This window comes from Sturnus vulgaris, chromosome 5 (genome assembly GCF_052056855.1).
Source record: "Sturnus vulgaris isolate bStuVul1 chromosome 5, bStuVul1.hap1, whole genome shotgun sequence".
NCBI lineage: Eukaryota > Metazoa > Chordata > Aves > Passeriformes > Sturnidae > Sturnus > Sturnus vulgaris.
Window position 1 is genome coordinate 28,660,684 of NC_142247.1, and position 15,484 is coordinate 28,676,167.

Consider the following 15,484-nt stretch of genomic DNA (forward strand, 5'->3'; position numbering starts at 1 on the left):
CTCATTTGCTCCTCTGGCTGCTCAGGGAGAACCAAGAGAAAAATCAGAGATAAAATATCTTGAGATGCAGCCACTGGATGAATCATACAGCAAATTTGGCATGGATACGTGAGGATGAGGTGTACCTTTTAACATTTTTTGTACTGGCTGGTGCAGTCCTGCTGCAGGAGCAGCTCCCCCATTCCAAGGGAGCACTGGTGATGGCCAGGCCAAGTCAATTGTAGTCAATTGTAGTCAATTGTAGTTTTTTGGCAGCATCGGAAGATCTTCATGTTGGCTGCAATACACTTCTACCCATTTGTGGAATGGTTTGTGCTACCAGAGCAATGTACAATGGCCCACAGAGTAAAATCAGGAGCTGTCTCCTTCCATATCATGCTCTACTCTTGTCCCTTCCGCTTACACTCTGGGCCAGTGCACTCACACCCGTCTCAGCTCTCCTGCACCACTCAGAAGCAGAGATCAACTCATTACTCCCACTTTGCAAACTGGAAATGGGGCAGCAAGAGGTGAAACAACCTGACACAGTCACACAAGGACATGTAAAATACACTCTGACCTCCTACACCAACCATATCTCATCCCTCTCCCCTCCTTTCCTTGCCAACGTACAGATCTAGGCAAGAGAGGCCGGCACATTTCCAACCCGAGTCTCCACTTCCTTACAACATCCTCTACCATGAAAATTAATTTTCTAACTGTGCGATGAGTGGTAGCTCATCTGGATCCACTGAATGTCAACAGATAGAAGCCTGCAGCAGCAGGGCACAGCAGGCATGTCCCTGACCAGACACTAAAGCCACCTGGGTCCTCCAGTGGGGCCAGAGAGCAGGCAACAGGGGGCAGAAAGAGGAAAAACACCTTTTAAGTGGATGCCAGAGTTTTTAACATATTTCCCCACCTTCAGCAGCCCAAATGGAACATTGTTCTATTTGCTCTCTAGACCCCCCCAGCCTGGGAGCTGGCTCTTGTTATTTATTGCATCTGCTTATCTCCCATCTTTAGCACACGTCTGCCCTGAATTCATCCTCCCTTCCCCCCACCAAACTCAAAAACAGCCAGAAATATCTTGTAATCTCTTCTGCTTCACCTGTAATTTGTCTCATGCTGGCAATGAGGGAAACCGTCTGCCTTTGTCAAGATCAAAAACGCCACAGTGGCCATGTGATGTCAGCTCTTGTTAACCCTGTCTCTCTCCCCTTTTCCTCCCCTCTCCAGATTGTTGCAGAGGGGCAGATGTGTCTTCATTCTCCTGCAGCCTTCTTTCTCCCCTGGCACATCTCCTGCCATTTGGAGGTACCCTAGTTGAAAGGGCAGGGAGAGCCAGCATCAGCAGGCAGCAGAATGGGTTCTGGACCCCCTTCCACACTAAGGTGGAGTGAAACTCAGGGTTGAGGAAAAGATCAGGAGATGCAGCAAAGTGGACCACAGGCCACTGAGATACACTGGACCCTCTGAGGTTTTACATAACTGCATGTCATCCTCCTGCTCTGACCCCGGAAAGAGAAAAACTGAGCCTATCTCTGTTACTGCAGTGCTTCTGCCCAGGCCCCTTCCTGCCTATATCACGGGCAGGGGAGCACTGTGCTGGCTGACCAGATTGGGGAGTGAGGGGGAAGGCACCCAGGAAGGGGCAGGATGGAGGTTGAGCCTGCTAGAGCTGCTGCAAAATCTCACACAGAGTAATTCAGTGTGCAAAGCCAGTTGCTACTGCCACACAGTGTTAGGGAAATTCCCTCCCCTAGCTATCAAGCAGTCTTTATAGTATTAATGTGTATTAACTATGTTAACATTTTCCCCTCATACCTGGTACTGGTGAGGCCACAGCTCAGATCCTGTATTCAGTATTTGGGCCCTCACTACAAGAAAGACATTGAGGTGCTGGAGCATATCCATAGAAGGAAAGAGGAGCTGATGAAGTGTCCAGAGCACAAGTGTTATGAGGAGCAGCTGAGGGAGCTGGGTTTGTTTATCCTGGAAAAAACAAGGCTCAGGGGAGACCTTATCACTCTCTACAGCTCCCTGGAGGTAGGCTGTAGCCAGTGGGAGGATGGTCTCCATTCCCAGGTAACAAGCAGTAGGATAAGAGGAAACAGCCTCAAGTTGCTCCAGGAGTGGTTTCCATTGGATATTAGGAAACATTTCTGCACTGAAAGGGTGGTCGGGAAGCGGAACAGGCTGCCCAAGCATGTATCAGAGTTACCATCTCTGAAGTGTTTGAAAAGATATGACACGTGGGGATATGGTTGTTTTGAACATGGCAGTGTTGGGGTAATGGTTGGACTCGATGATCTTAGAGGTCTTTTCAATCAAACAATTCTATGATTCTATGTACTAGTTCACATTATAAACTGCAATGTAAGGAAGCAGTGGAATTTTACTGAAGCCTTTGCCATTGTTTAGTCTTCAGTAAACAAATGGGCAACAGCTCATGGCAAGGGCCAGGAAGCAGCACAGCCCTGGAAATAAGGGCTCTGCTTCTCAGAAGCTAAGGGCTGTTCATGATTCCCCTGCACAGCCAAGGCAAGGCCAATGTCCTCCCCTCAGCATCCCTCCAGTATTGGCCGTGGGTGCCTCAGGCCCAGCTGACCCCTGAGATATCTGGATGCTATAGAAACAGTGCTGCTTTGCAGGGTTTTCTGGTGATGACTGTCCTTGGTGATCTGTCACACTGTGTGATACTTGAGTGCTTAGAGAGGCCTCACACTGTACCCCTGCACCACTGCACACACATCACAATCTCCTCGTGAGGGAAAGTGCAGGCACTGGTCCCTCCCGCAACCAGCGAAAAGACCCAGGCTAATGGCCTGAAACAGTGTCAGGGGAGATTTAGGTTGGATATTTTAAAAAGTTTCTTCACCCAGAAGGTGGTCAGGCACAGCAACAGGCTCCCCAGGGAAGTGGTCACAGCACCAAGCCTGACAGAGTTCAAGAAGCGTTTGGACGACGCTGTGTCACATGGTGTGACCCCTGGGGCTCCTGGGGCCCGTGGTGTGACTCCCGCGCTGGGCCAGGAGCTGGACACGATGATCCCTGTGGGTCCCTCCCAAGCCGGGATACCCCGTGAGGCGACCGCCGCCAGCCCTGCAGCGCCCCCTAGCGTCTGCCGGTAACGGCGCCCGAGCCGCCAGCCCCGCCTCGCCCGGCTCCGCCTCCCCCGGCTCCGCCCCCCCGGCTCCGCCCCGCCCCGCAGGCCCCGGACCCGCCCCCGCCGCTGACGTCAGCGCAAGGCGGAGCGCGGTTGCTGTTTGAATTCCGGCGGGCCAGCGGGTGGGTGGTGTTGTCTCTTGCGGCGATGGCGGTGTTGCGGCCCTTCAACAAGCTCCCGATGCTCAACTCCGGCGTCCTCCTGGTAGGTCCGACGGTGGCCCCACCGTCCCTTCTCTTTCCCCGGCCCGGCTGTGCGCGCCCGCCTGTCCCGTACCCTCCGCCATGTCGGGCCTCGTCTTCGTGAGCCCGGCCCTGCGCCGGTCTCTGCTGTCCGGGGGCGATGCTCAGATATGCGGCCGGGCGGGGGCTGTGGCTGACCGCGCTCTCGCCTCTGCCCGCAGCTCGTGGGCTCGGACGAGGCGCTCCAGCGGAAGCTGGCGGAGGCGATCCTCCAGGAGAAGAAGAACTTCAACATCAGCATGTGAGTGGTGGGGAGCGGGATGCGCCGCCTGCGGCCCCAGGCCCGTACGGGGCCCGCTGCCACCTGGTCCAAGAGGTGCAAACCAGTGGCTGTGACGCGAATTCACGGAAAGCTTCCGCTTCAGATTCCTGATGCACCGAAATTGGTTACAAACGCAGGTTCTGTCCCCGTGGCAGGAGTCGGAGCTGTAGAGCACACGGTTCAGAGGCAGACTTCGCTTTCCGAACGCTAGAGAGCACCACTGCCCAGATGTGACCGCATCTGCCGCGGGCAAACCCCTCTGTCCTTAGGGCATGCTTGGAAACGGGGGGCGGGGGGTGGAACGCATTTCCCATGTTCATGTTCACCATGCACATACCCTTACCTTTTGCATGTTGCACAGATTTGTTAGTTTGATTACTAAATTGGAAAGGTGTGAGAGCAACACATTTTTTCTCCCGCCTGAGAGACAGAAATTAAACATCCTCAGACAAAATGGGACAGGTACAATGCTTACAAGTACTTGCAGGCAAACAAGTGTTTCTGAAAAATGTCCATTGATTTGGATACTCTTTGTAGCTGTTTTCTGGTTTGTATGCACACACGTGCTTTTCCTCCTCAAGCTATTAAGATGCACTTGGAATTTCAGCTTTAGCCGCATGGCATGTCCTGTCTTAAAAGCTTGGTTAACTAACTTTTTAAGATAAAATGTCCTTGACAGTTCTCTTGCCAAGACCAAATAAGTTTAGTCAGCTCTTCAGAAGGTGTTTGTGTTATTTCGTTGCTGTAATCCATGGCTATGCAGTAAAAGCAACCCGAGCTAATGTTCTGCTGGCTAATTAGAGTGACTGCAGCGCTCTGATTGTGGCATCTTGGATATGCGTGCTAACTAATAGTAAATGAATTACCCCATTTTTTATGTGAAACCTGCAGCCTCTGCCGAGCTGTGGAGTGCCATAACTAGATGGCTGCTGGTACTACGGCTAGGTAACTGCCCAAAGGCACAAAATCATGTGCTTGTGCTACAGAGCAAGATACATTCCTGTGTAAATATTGCTAGGAAAGCAAAGTCAGTGGGGTTTTTTCCACGACTGTGTTACTTTGGGATTATATGCATTACAAACAAATATGGTATCTAATCTGACAGGTCTACCTGTCAGGTACAGCTGTTGGGCAAAAAAAATTACAGGGCTTGGGTTTTTTGTGTCTCTTATTGCTGGGTGGGAGAAAAGGCTTCTGCAGTGCATATCTGGAGACTGCTGACATCATCTAGTCATGTTGGTTTAAATATAGCTGAATTCCAAATAATGCAGTGCTTTTCTGGGTTGCTTTTTTCTTCCCCCCCAGAAAATGAGATCTGATACTTTCATCAAAAAGTCTCCCTAAATTTCACCTTAAATTAATAAGCTGGTTTGTGTTGCAGTGTGTCTTTCAAGCTCGCTTTGCTCATCTCGTGTTAGTTTCAGAATGTTTTTGTTAAATCATATCTTCCATAAATGGAAGAAACAAAACACTTTTATTTGGGGACTAGCAAACAAAATTACAAACTACCTAGGATTAATAGAAGGGAATTTGTACCATGGTCTGTTACTGCCAGAGAAAACTGTTAAGCCCTTGAGACTGAATTGCTAGAATTAATATTCCTCAAGAAGACCAGAATCTGCGTTTCTTCCTTGGCTTCCAGAGAGGAAGTGGATTGTGAGAGTGACTGAACTTCTGGGATGTTTGTCCAGTTTAAATTAAGGTGATGTTCCACAAATGCAGTGCTGATAATGTTCTTACCTGTGGAAGATCCAGTTATGTACTGCTGAAACCTTTTTTTGGGTGAGTTATTGGTTGGTTGGTTTTCTTGCTTTTTTACTGTTGTTGTTAGTTGTTTGTGGTTGTTTGGCTTTTTTAGTGGGAAGAGACGCAAAAATCCCTACCCTGTATTTCTTCCAACAGCTTTAATTAGCAGTGGTGGTGCTGCTTAGAAGGATACCTAAACTAACCTAGTAGCTTAGTAAAAGGGTTAAAAAGGGGGGTAATTATATAATATAAGCTTTCTTTGAGTTATAACTTCATCTATAAAGCTGTACTAGTGTCAAATTTGTGGTTTAAGGCTCTTCTGTACCTGGAAAGGTCGCCTCTCCTGTGTTAGCATATGAGCAGTATCTCTGGAATGTGACAGAAAAGCACTGATGCATTTTAACTGAAACTTGGCAGCAAAATATTCCAGTGAAGAATTGGGATTTGCTTTGTTAGAAAGGACTCTTCGTAACAATTAAATGAAATAACTTGCCGTACGGATCTGCATGGAGAAAATGTTTCTGTGAGTCTTGTTATGCTCTAATAAGCGTCCCATTATAACCAGCCTTGTCTAGCAATTACCATTGTGCCTGTCAGCAACTGTGAGTGGGCCTAAGATACGAGAGTACCACTTAAACAATCACAATGTCTCTTCAATGCCCACGTATTTAGTAATTAGCAGGCTTCCTGGTAACTTGCTACAGGGTGAACTGCAGTGGTTATGTGATTATGGGTAAGTGGATACCGTCTTCCCAAGCTATTTGATTTAAACTGGCAAATTTGTTATCTTTCAGTCATCTTGCTACATCCCTCCCCTTACCTTCAGAGAGGGATCATCTTCGACCCAGGATAGATCTGGTTGTGTTTATGATTGACATCAAGAGCAAGTACAGGTAAAAGAAGGGCAAAAATATGAGAGGGGGGACTAATATTATTTCTTGATTTGATGGCTAAATCTGCATTTTTACTGTGTTGGAATTGCTGAATAGTGGGTTTCAAACCCAAGACTTGCTGTGGTGGAAGAACTCAGTAATATATACAGTGGCTTTCTGGCCTCCAGCAGTGGATTAGGGCTGAATTTCTCTCTCCAATAACATGCCTGTTGTGCACTAAGTTGCCATAGCAGAAAGGCAGAATTTATTTCTGGCGCTGGATATGTGACAATATGAACCGAGCTTTGGAAAGATGCTGTCTGTAGAATTAGATGGAAGTGCTGGTGGTGCTGTGAAGTTCTATAATATGCAGAAGTCTGATGTGCATTGGGCAGTGCTGCCCAGTAACAGCAAGTGGCTGTGTCTGTATCCTCAGTTCACTGATACTCCTGGTCCAGTGGGATCAGCACTACGGATGTCTCTAGGCAAAAGAGAAAGGTCTGCAAGGATTGATCCCTTTTCTATCCTCTTGTGCTCGCCTTGGTAGAAATGATACTTGTTTTCCCCGGCCACAAGTAAGACTTGCTAAGGCACAGAAGTCAGCATTTTATTACTTACTTAACTTGTGACTGATGATCCTGGGCTCTCATTTACCAAAAATGACAGGCCCAGCTGCATACTTACAGCACAGATGGTGCTGCAGAAATGTGTGGGCAAGCGCTTCCTGAACGAGCCGAAGTAGTGCTGAAGTTTCATTGGATATTAATGAATTCAGATGCTTAGTGTCTGTAAATCATGGAGGACACTGTTCAAAGTAACTCTAACTGTTGAGTCTTGAGTAGAAAGGATATGTTATGGGTTATTAAACAGCTGTGGGTATTACAGAGGTCTCTGATGTCATGCTTTTAGCATAAAGCAGAACTTTGCGAGCTCACAAATCAGCAGATGTTAACATCATTGGTTTTCTAATTGTGCTTCTGAAAATTATTCCTGTTGTCCTTATGCTGCACTGGTTTAGCCTCCCTGTCTAACTAGATTGTCTATACTTTTCTGACAGCTTGAAGAATGTCGAAACTTCCCTACCTTATGTGGATGCCAGCTTCTTCCTGGGGAAAGTGTGCTTTCTCGTCACTGGGGGTACGTATTGGGGAAGATGAAAATGGAAAACCTTATAAATATGATTGCCTGGCAAAAGATTTTGAGACTATGGAAACTATAAGCGAGATTGAAATGAAAGCCATCTTTGAGATACCAAACCTTAGTTACTGAACAACTAGAAAACAATAGTATGGCCAGCTGAAAGTAATCCCCTTTTGACTGAACAATTCCCTCTGCTTGCAGACAGGTCCAAGGGTCAGAGAAGACCCTACTAGCTTGGGAAAGAGGGTCCAAAGAGGAGTTTTTAGGGCTTAAAGTGTAACACAGTATGGTAATGTAGTGATTCTTATAGGCTGTATGTAAATGCTATAGGATTTGTATCTTGTATTAGATTGGTTAGTGAAAATTAGAATATTCAACACAGAAGATTTATTGTATTGTAACGGGAGCCTTGCTCTCTTACCGCTCTTACTTTTACTCTCTTACTTTTTACCTCTTATCCCTTGCTCTCTCTTTACTCTTTTTACTCTTGCCCTCCTGCTCTTACGGGCCTGCTCTGAGCTGCAGCTGGCAGCTCCAAGCAGGGCCCTTTTACCCACGCCCTATGCAATAAACTACAAGTTCCAACACTTGGCTTTAGAAATCTCTCCGTCAGTCTTGACCATCCGGACCAGCAGCTCCTACAGTCACGTATGGCACCTCTTCCTCCTCTTCATGCAGCACAACTCACTGTTGGTTTTCTTAAAACAGGCCACTGACTAAACTTGAAACAAACTAAAGGAAACCAGTGGCTTTGTTGAAACTTTGTTTAAATTATTTCTGAACTCCTCTGCCTTTTTTTGTTGTTTTCCTGGATAAAATGCGGTTCTCTCACGATCACTTGCTCTCTCCTTTTTATTTTTGCCAGTCAGACCTCTCTTCTCTGTCCCTAATCCCTGAATATGATTTGTGTTATTGATTTTTTTTTTTTTTTTTTTTTTTTTTTTTTTTTTTTTTTGTGTGTGTGTGGCACTCTAGAAGTCTGTTCTATCTGCTCTTGCAGATCTGTCTTCATGATAATCTTAATGAGCAGTGAGAAGCATATGATACTGTGGTAATAAAGTGAATCTAAATAGATGAGCTACAAAACTAGGAAGAATAGTTTTAATGCAAGATTGGTATCCCTACTGTGTACTGTCTGGCTCTGTTGTGCCTCTAATCCTTCTGTACCCCAGTGCTTTCCTGTGTACTCTCCCTACTTCAGCTCTGAGAAGCTGGAGGGGCCAGACTGTACTGCTCAGTGTTGGAACATAGGTGCTGTGTCTCTGGAGTTTGGGGGTCAGGAGGGCTAATTCTGAGGTAGAGAAGGAGTATTAGCATTGTCTTGTGTTATGTCACTTCTTGGTGAAGTGAATTCCTTGGAGACTGGACCATTCTGTGATACCATATGAGTCAGGAGGACTTTTGGTGAGTGAGTGGAAGACTGCCCTGCTGATAGTGTGCTGATCCCTTATGCACAATGCTAAAGTTACATGAAGTGATGTGGTACTATTCCTGCTGTTAGTATTATGAAAGACTTCTGTGCTAATTCCATTTCAAAACTTGTACCATTCTGTTTGCACTACTCACTGTTGCCTTACCTTTCATTATACTCTCAAAATTAGCTCTGGATTGTTCTGTGGGTGTGGAATTTCCTAGAACTTTTCTTCACCGATTGCTGATTATGAGGCTTGTAATGTAGGAAAACTTTTTTTGTTTTTAGTTGGCAGGGTGAATGCTTGCAGCATTGAGATGAATGCCATCTGTAAATTAGGAGAAACCTACTGCAGTCCTGTGCTATTCTGTGAGCTGGAGGTACGGTGCTTATTTGACATCAAGGGATTTCTGAATTTCAGTGCTCTATAATTGTTAAGAACACCGTTATATTTGCAATAAAGTCACATAACAATAAGTACATATGCTACTGGCTTTCATAAGTGTCAGAGACCAGACTCTGTCTGCAAGAACAGTAGAGCTACAGGAGTCTGGCTCTCCTTGAAATCTAGTAATCTATTCCTTCCATGCTACTTCAAAACCTCATGAAGCCAAGCCTCAGCTAATAAAAAAAAATCTCTGATATGCAAAGCCTTGGTACACTTGTTCCTTGTAGCATTTTCTCTTCCTGGGAGCCCCTGAGCTGTTATTTGCCATGTGACTCCCTTGCCCATGTAATGTTTTATGTCAGCCAAGCTTTGTGGCTTTACTGACCATTTTGCCATCCGATGTGCCACTCTTTCCCTCCAGCTCTTCAGACCAAGCAGGTAATTGGAGAGTTTGGCATTCAGCAGCATCACACTTCACTTTTCTGTGTACTTGTCACTGCATCCTCAGAGACTGCTTCCCTACCAGCAGGTAGAATCCATGCCTTTGGCAAGCCCTTCAGCACTTCCCAGCTGGCAATGCTGTACCTTCCTTAACATCAGGGAAGTAAATGGGCCTGTTTGGAGTTTTCTGTAGCCAGCTGCTTGATACCTGCTCTGGTTCTTTTTTTTGGTCAAAGCTTACAGTTGCTGTTCTTTTCTATTGATTAAATAATTTCTCCATTTTGTTTCCAGTTGGAAGAGATTCGAGTTTCTACTGCCCAAAGACTTCTTCGAATGTTACAGATCTGTGCTGGTCACGTACCAGGAGTTTCTGCCTTGTCCTTTGCCTCGCTGATGAGAAATTCTAATGGTGACTAGCTTCTCATTGTGATACTTCAGACACATTTATCAGGTTGTTTTCATGTCAGGCATTCAAGCTGCTGCAGTTGGCATCACATTGGGAAGCTTTTTTTGTGTGACTTGTCATGACCACTCATCCAGAACTGTTCCTAGTTGCTTACATCTCAAGAAAAGTTTTGATTCCCATTCAGAGGATAACAGATAAGGAGGGCAGTTTGAATTGGATATTCCTATCCATTATTACATCTGAATCCCATTTCATGATCAAGTTTGAGTTTTTTCCCCACTTGGCCAGTGGCCAGGAGCTACATGTTTTCTGAGAGAATATTAGAAGAACAGACTACTGTCTCTAAAGTACCAGAGCAGAGGCAGCAGGCTCCTGCTTTCTTTCAGTTGAAATGCAGTCTAATATGAAACCTTGCTGCCAGGTTTTGTCTGTCCACCGAGAGAAGAATGGGGAAGGCTGGCCTGCAGCTTCCAGATAGACTGCACTTGGTAGTTAATGATCCAACTGTGTGAGCATCTGCCCAGCAAAGGACTCACTATTTCCAAGCCTGGTACCTGATTGGGAAGGAAGGGACTAAAGAAGATAATCAATCTAGCACTTTAGCTTTCTTTTATATCCTTGAAGAAAAAGACTTCACCTGTCAAGCCCAAGACAGCCCCAGTAATGCAGCCTGTGGGGCTGACCAGAGGTGAAACCCAGCAGGCCAGACCACAGCAGCACACAGAAAACAGGTTGTCTCGACTGTTTTGCAATATGCTGTGTATAATCCCTTTACTAACAGGTTCTGACCAGCAGTAAGTTGTTCCTTGTGCTTACTGCAAGTCACTAAGGTTTGAGAGTTCTAATTTAATAAAATAAGTCATGTAATTGTTGTATGCTCTTTATTAGCTATGTGGCAACGGGCTCTAAAACCTGCGGACACTTGTCCCAGTTTGCCCTGGCAGGCTGGTCCTTGCTGGCAGCTCAAACTCCCAGTTAGTTGTTTTGCTGCACTCGTGGCTTCAACCATGTGGTGGTGGCAAAAGCTTTTCAAATACAGCCCTTTCTGTTCATTGAGTTGAGCCACCTGCCAGAATACAGTGCTTTTTGAAATGCTGGGATGTTTCTTACCGAGAATTGCATGCCAGGTAGAAATGAAGCCTAGAGAGAATGTGTTAAGCTCCCCTCTGATTTAATTTATTTAATCCCTAATAGTCTGCTTTAATGTTCCTAGGTGCAGAGCTCTAGCTGTGTGCACTGTTTCGGTTAGTTTGTTTCTGACATCTGTCTGTGAACAGGAAAAGCAGAAAGCAGCACTGCAGGCTTAATCAGCTGTGAGTGTTGGCAGTCCTTGCAAAGACAGCTCAGCAAGGCACAAAGCCTGTATCCTTGCTCAGAGGACGCACAAATCCCAGCTCCAGTTGTATTGTTGCTGATGGGGGAGGGCTAGGGTGTTTGTCAGCTGAAACAAAAGGAGCTAAACCATTCAGCTGTGTTATGATGCCCAAAAGGGCTGGACTCTGGCTAAAACCCAAAGGAGAAAGACATGTGCAAACTGTCGTAGCTGTGCAAGGAGGATTGGAAGCTTAATGGGCATGCCCTACTTTCAGCTAGCTTTGCCATCCTGAAGGTACTAACCAGGACTTAGCCACCAGAGAGGGGAAATCATGCTGAGAAACAAGTTTCTGTGTTGGTTATGCTGTCTCAGCCTTGCTCTTGCTTTGAGTCCCTCAAAATAAAGGAGACCGTGGCTTAGAGTACAGGCTGGTTTCGATTTGCTCTTGATGTGCAGGTGCAGTCTGTGGGAGGAAAGGAAAGGAAGTGGCATAAAATGAGCCACTCTTTTGTGTCCTCTGCAACTCCTATAAGGCAAGGAGACTTTTCCATCTCCTAGGTTGCTCTCCAGTTGATTCTAATAACTGATGGACTCAGGTTAAATCACTTGGCCTCAAGAGTAATTTCACTGTGCTTTTTTGACTAGTGAAAATGAAACTTTATTTTTTGGTTCACCCAGAATGCTTTGGAGTAACCCATATGTGCTACTGTCCATTCCTGCACCTTTAAGCAGGGGATTTTTTTCCACTGTTACATTTCAGGTGGAGTATTTCTTCCCTTCTACTTTCAAAGAAGAAAGATGCTGTTTTTACTTCCTACATGTGGCTGCATCTCAGCTGGTACATAATAAAATCTAGTTCCTTAAGAGCAGCATCTTGCTTTACCTTGGGGCAAATATTTTTCTTACTCTTAGGAGAAAGTATTTACTAGAACTGGCAGGGGAAGCAGAGCGTGTCTAAGAATATGACACTGTGTCTCAGGTCCATCATGTTTTACAATCCAAAGTAGTTGGGACACATCTAAAGCTACATCTTCAACTATGTAAATACCTCTAGGAGCTGTCAGCTATTAGTTTAGACAGGCCATAACACTGCCCTTACTACCAGAGGAGACAAGGCAGCTAAGGATATCTTTCATCTGGATGGAGTAGCCAGGGCTAATGTTTGATAAAGGTCTTGTGAAAGTAGTACTTGGATTTGGATCAGAGGCATGGAAGGCCTGAAGCTGAATTAAGGCTAGTTTCTCAGGTTCTATTGTTCAAACCTCATGAAAGAGCTTACCAAGCTGATTGAAATCTAAACTAACAGAAACATTTTGAAATTACTTGCTTTCTCTTCTCTCTCGCCTCAGTTCCCTATCCCTGTGGAGATTTTCAAAGAGGAATCCCCCTCTCTGGTGAAAGTACCCGTGAGCGTTTGACTGTTTCAGTTTGTGGATGTGTTTCTCTTTGTCAGTTATGTCAGCAAAATTAGAATAAAACCAGTTTAATTAGTATAGAAGAGCTCATACCAGTTGAACTGCTGTAAACTTTAGTCTCACAGTGGTTTTTTTGGGGGATGGAACTAAATGAGGTTGTAATATAGTTTCCTCTACTATAGCAGATTTCATTTTCAATCCAGTCCCTTGAAGAAGACTTTGCATCCTCAGCCTGCTACCCGAACATCTCACAGAGGTGATCTGTGAGAGATTTTGGCACAAATCAGCTTGCTTGGTGGGATTACATCTCTCCACTGTGCCAGGTTTTCTAAGACTGACTCTGCTGTACCAGCAGTTAAATCAGACCAATTTTTAAGCATGATAAAACAAGATATGCTCAGTCTATATCAATGGGAGAGAAAGTCTGCATACTGAAATAGCACCCATAATAAAAGATCTCTCTGTTCCTGTAACAAACATCAGAGATAAATCCAACCCTGGGGATATATCTGTCCCTTCCAAACCTTGAAACTTGGTGGTAGAGTTTTAGATTCAAGGCCACCTCTGATATTTGCTTTGGGGACTGGTTAAAACTGGATGTCTTTGCTTGCCAGGACCTGTAGTTTGAAGGGAGTGGCTGGCTTGGGTCAGCTGTGGTGCTTAGCAGCTGTGGTCAAGCTGTAAGAGCTCCTTGGTTGCCGTCATCATGACCACTGTTCTCAGCAGTGGTGGACAAGAAGAGGAACTCCTGCTCTGCTAACTGGAGCTGATTGGCAGAGCTGTGGCAGAGGTCAGCTCTGCTCCTCTGCAAAAAGCAAGGAAGAGGCTTCTTCCTGTGGGGTTTTTAACTTGTCTTGATTTTGCAGGAGCACTGGCTGTTTCCAGCTGCTCTGTTTCTATTCAGCTGGCCCAGATCCCCTGGCAGTCTCCTCTGCGCTCTGAGTGTTCTCCACTCCCCACCCTAAGCCGGTGTGCAGTGTTGCTGTGGGCTGCTCGACAACTGACACTTTCCATTCAGTGGCCAACTGTCCTTCACTGGTGGGGAAAAGTGATTTATATGCAAGAGAAAGCAATAGCTGGTACAGCCCAGAGGCAGGAGCCAAAAACGCTGCATTTGTTTCACTTCTGTGGCTGATTTCTTGCATGACCCTGGGCACATGTGTGAAAATTCACTGTCCTTTGCTTGCTGTGCTTCTACATCGGGATCTGCCTCCACTGGGGGTGTGTAACAAGGGCAAATTGACATTACTTTGGAATCACAAATTTGGAATTGAGTGGAAACGTTCAGAAAAAAACCAACATTTTTTTTCCTCTTTAGGAGAATTTTACTTTTACCGAAGTTCTGTGGGGGAGGGTTTGGTGGGAGCTGCTGGCTGGGCAGCTCCTAAGATCAGCGTTTTTGTGTTGCTTACATGCCTGAGTCCATCCACTGCAGGGAGGCTGCCTGAAACTGGCTGCAATCCTCATAAGGCATTGCGGCATGCTAAGGTTTTGGTGTGAACTGGAACGAAACCATCCGCTGAAATGCTAAAATTCCCTGCACAGTTCAATTATCCTTGAATTGGCCAGTGGGGAAATCAAAGTCTCTGGATCTCTTCCTCACTGTTAAATATTAATACAGCATGGCGATTCTAGGCAGGAAGGCATCCCCTCGGGTCAGCTCTGTGCATCAGGGGCTGTCTTGGCTGTGAAGAACCGGTGTGCAAGAGAGGTTGGGCACGGGGGACTTTGGAGTGACGTGACTTGCTCAGACTCCTTGGCAGCTGAGTAGCATGGGCTCCCAGCCCGTGCTGGGCCACGTTTCCTTTGCCACAGGCTCCTTTCTGCAAGAGCTGCCACGTGCCACAATGTCACATCTCTCATCCCCCTGGAGCTTACCGTGTGCTGGGGCATTTTAAGAGGAGCCAGGAAAGGCACCGTGCCCGTGTGCCCTGCCCCGCCGCCTCCTTTGCCGAGGGAAGTCAGCGGTGTGTGAAAGAGAGCCCATGTTTTACATACGTGCAGGCAGCCTCCTCGCCGCCGGCCCAGGTGCAGCTGCGGGCTGGGTACGAGAGCCCCGTGGGCTCTGTGTGTCACGGGAAGGAGCACCGAGATGGGGCAAGGACAAAAACAACGAGAGAGCACCTCCCCTTGGGAAACATGGCCTTGGTGTGCAGGGTCTACTCTAGCCTCGGGATCCCAACACCCTCTTGGCACTACAACAAGCTGTGCCACAGCCAGCTGAAGCACCTGTGCTCAGGCATGCTGGAAAAAACTAAAAAGCCCAGCTAGCATTAAACAAGCTAAGGAGGCTTTCCCCATTTTCTGTCAGTATGGAGTATTGCTTTTCTGTCTTCCCATGACAGCTCTCCAGTCTTGCTATGTGCTCATTGTGCAGTGACAAAGTGACAGTGCCGTGCTGTGACTGGGCCTGCCTTGCTCCTGCCCTGTGCTCGGATTGCTGAAACACCTTTGGTGTTTGTTGAGGACTGGCAGTCCTTGAGGCACTATCATTGTCTGCACTGGTCAGCTCAGAGCTCTCCTGAACCTCTGTGCTGGCCATTATCCTACTTTTGACAGCAGCATTGGCATCACCCCAATATGAACATTCAGGTTTTGTCCCCAACTGCTGTTTCATTTTCTTGGTCTTCCAGAGATCAGAGATGTGAAGCAAGGGCTGCATTTGACTCAGCTCAGTAACAACCTGTGACTTGTGTGG

General features: G+C 46.4%; 1 protein-coding gene across 4 annotated transcripts; it reads left to right on the plus strand.

The window, feature by feature from the left end:
• Nucleotides 1–3,199: 3,199 nt before the first annotated feature.
• Nucleotides 3,200–10,923, plus strand: CENPM (centromere protein M). 4 transcript variants are annotated; one of them, XM_014882689.2, is made up of 6 exons: nucleotides 3,203–3,352; nucleotides 3,552–3,631; nucleotides 6,193–6,291; nucleotides 7,328–7,407; nucleotides 9,110–9,201; nucleotides 9,942–10,923. In XM_014882689.2, exons 1-6 carry the CDS (start codon nucleotides 3,296–3,298, stop codon nucleotides 10,065–10,067), a joined length of 534 nt encoding a protein of 177 aa, XP_014738175.1. In that variant the 5' UTR covers nucleotides 3,203–3,295; the 3' UTR covers nucleotides 10,068–10,923. The 4 variants fall into 4 exon arrangements, with proteins under 4 accessions (XP_088021367.1, XP_088021368.1, XP_014738175.1 ...); XM_088165241.1 differs by lacking the exons at nucleotides 9,110–9,201; nucleotides 9,942–10,923 and adding an exon at nucleotides 8,009–9,103 and having other exon boundaries at nucleotides 3,200–3,352; XM_088165242.1 differs by lacking the exon at nucleotides 9,110–9,201 and having other exon boundaries at nucleotides 3,201–3,352.
• Nucleotides 10,924–15,484: the final 4,561 nt, after the last annotated feature.

Coding starts and splice junctions, on each gene's coding strand:
- CENPM (XM_014882689.2), top strand. CDS start 3,296: ATGGCGGTGTTGCGGCCCTTCAACAAGCTCCCGATGCTCAACTCCGGC. Junction 3,353..3,551: donor TCAACTCCGGCGTCCTCCTG/GTAGGTCCGACG, acceptor CTCTGCCCGCAG/CTCGTGGGCTCGGACGAGGC. Junction 6,292..7,327: donor GACATCAAGAGCAAGTACAG/GTAAAAGAAGGG, acceptor CTTTTCTGACAG/CTTGAAGAATGTCGAAACTT.